This window comes from Hyalella azteca, unplaced genomic scaffold, assembly GCF_000764305.2.
Source record: "Hyalella azteca isolate HAZT.00-mixed unplaced genomic scaffold, Hazt_2.0.2 contig13934, whole genome shotgun sequence".
In the NCBI taxonomy this organism is placed as follows: domain Eukaryota; kingdom Metazoa; phylum Arthropoda; class Malacostraca; order Amphipoda; family Hyalellidae; genus Hyalella; species Hyalella azteca.
This window is the reverse complement of record NW_025943838.1, coordinates 40,755-42,245: the sequence shown is the minus strand read 5'-3', so window position 1 is coordinate 42,245 and position 1,491 is coordinate 40,755. Positions and strand designations below refer to the sequence as shown.

The window sequence follows — 1,491 nt, the reverse complement described above, 5'->3', positions numbered from 1 at the left end:
GTTAAAAAGTGGCTGCAAATACTAACCTGATAACCATATGCCATTTGGGGAAGTGGCTTACCATAGAAACCAGACGACCATGTGCCTTTGGAAAAAATAGCTGCCCATACTAACCTGATAAGTAAGGCCGCTTCGGGAAGTAGCTATAACTACCAATACGAACCTGATAACTTTCGATGAACTATAGCCACATGCATCTTTTAGTGCTTCGAAACTGAATAAAATAAAGTCATACATTCATGAATTTTATGAATGCAGTAACAATATCTAACATCGATAAAAAAAAAACAATTCCAGAAAAAGACTAGCGGCGCCGAACTGATTTTCGATTTGGTTTCATAGACCTCGATGGCAGATGCCGTATTTCTTCGTCATCTTCTTCATCGTCTTCCACGATCAGACCCAGCCTGAGTCCACAGAGGTAGACTTTTTCCTTGAACTCTTCATTAGCAGCGTTAATTTTAGTCAGAAATTCTTCTTTCATAAGAGTATAGCACATTGCTATTAGGCCCATGCCTACAAGCAGATACATCGAGTTTATGATGAGCTTGGTAGCGTTGTCGTTGGTATGTCCGTTGCTTCCGATGCCCGGGACGATGTCACCGATACCGATTTTTGCCAGAGAGGTAAAAGAAAAATAACACGAATCTAGATACGACCAATTCTCCCACTCCGCAAACATAACTGTACCAAAAACGACATATAAAATCATAACCCAAACGCAAGCAGTTGATGGCACTAGAATTGCTGGTTCCTCCCAACCGGATAATCTCGCTTCTTCTTCTGCCTCCCTCTTTTCCTGGCTTACGCATCTGTAGATACTTCGGTACAAAAATTTGAATGTTTTAGCAAAAACTCTGCCCATGTTCATGAAGTAGACAATATAGAGAGGTATCCCAATGACTGCATAGAGAATAGTCGATATTTTCCCAGGGACAGTCTTCGGGGTCATGTGTCCATATCCTATCATAGTGAATACGCTGAGGCAAAACATCAACGATGCTGGAAACGTCCATATATCTTTCGGGTCCATAACTTCATATCCATCTTTAATGATGGACTTCACAACCCTCCTTTGGAAAATTATTAAAGTTCTGTCAATTTCTTCCGACCACATTGTTCTGTTCAACACGTTGAACTTCAAGGTGTGGCGCCAAAGGTTCTCCAGCGTCTGGTTGTGAATCTCGACAGTCATGTTGGTCGTTGCTTTGCCCATCTCGCCTTCGATGGCAACAAAAGCAAAAGCTCCTACGATGGCGTAGGATATCAGCAAGCTTCCTACCCCCACTTGAGTGCACATGAGAGATATAAATTTTCGACAGCAGTCCTTGCAACGATGCAATGAAGTTCGAGACGACGACGAGGATCGTCCGTGAGATCGTTGCGAGGATTGGTGTGACCCGCCAACTCCGCTGGCGTGGATCCGTTGCGATGGTCGTCCTCGCTCTATTGGCATCGTTAGCGCGGTTATTTCAAAATTTAGTTCATATA

General features: G+C 43.1%; 1 protein-coding gene across 1 annotated transcript; it reads right to left on the bottom strand.

Moving 5' to 3' along the window:
• Positions 1-264: 264 nt before the first annotated feature.
• On the bottom strand, positions 265-1,491 carry LOC108667687 (two pore potassium channel protein sup-9-like). Its single transcript, XM_018154735.2, has one exon. It carries the CDS (start codon positions 1,454-1,456, stop codon positions 305-307), a length of 1,152 nt encoding a protein of 383 aa, XP_018010224.1. The 5' UTR covers positions 1,457-1,491; the 3' UTR covers positions 265-304.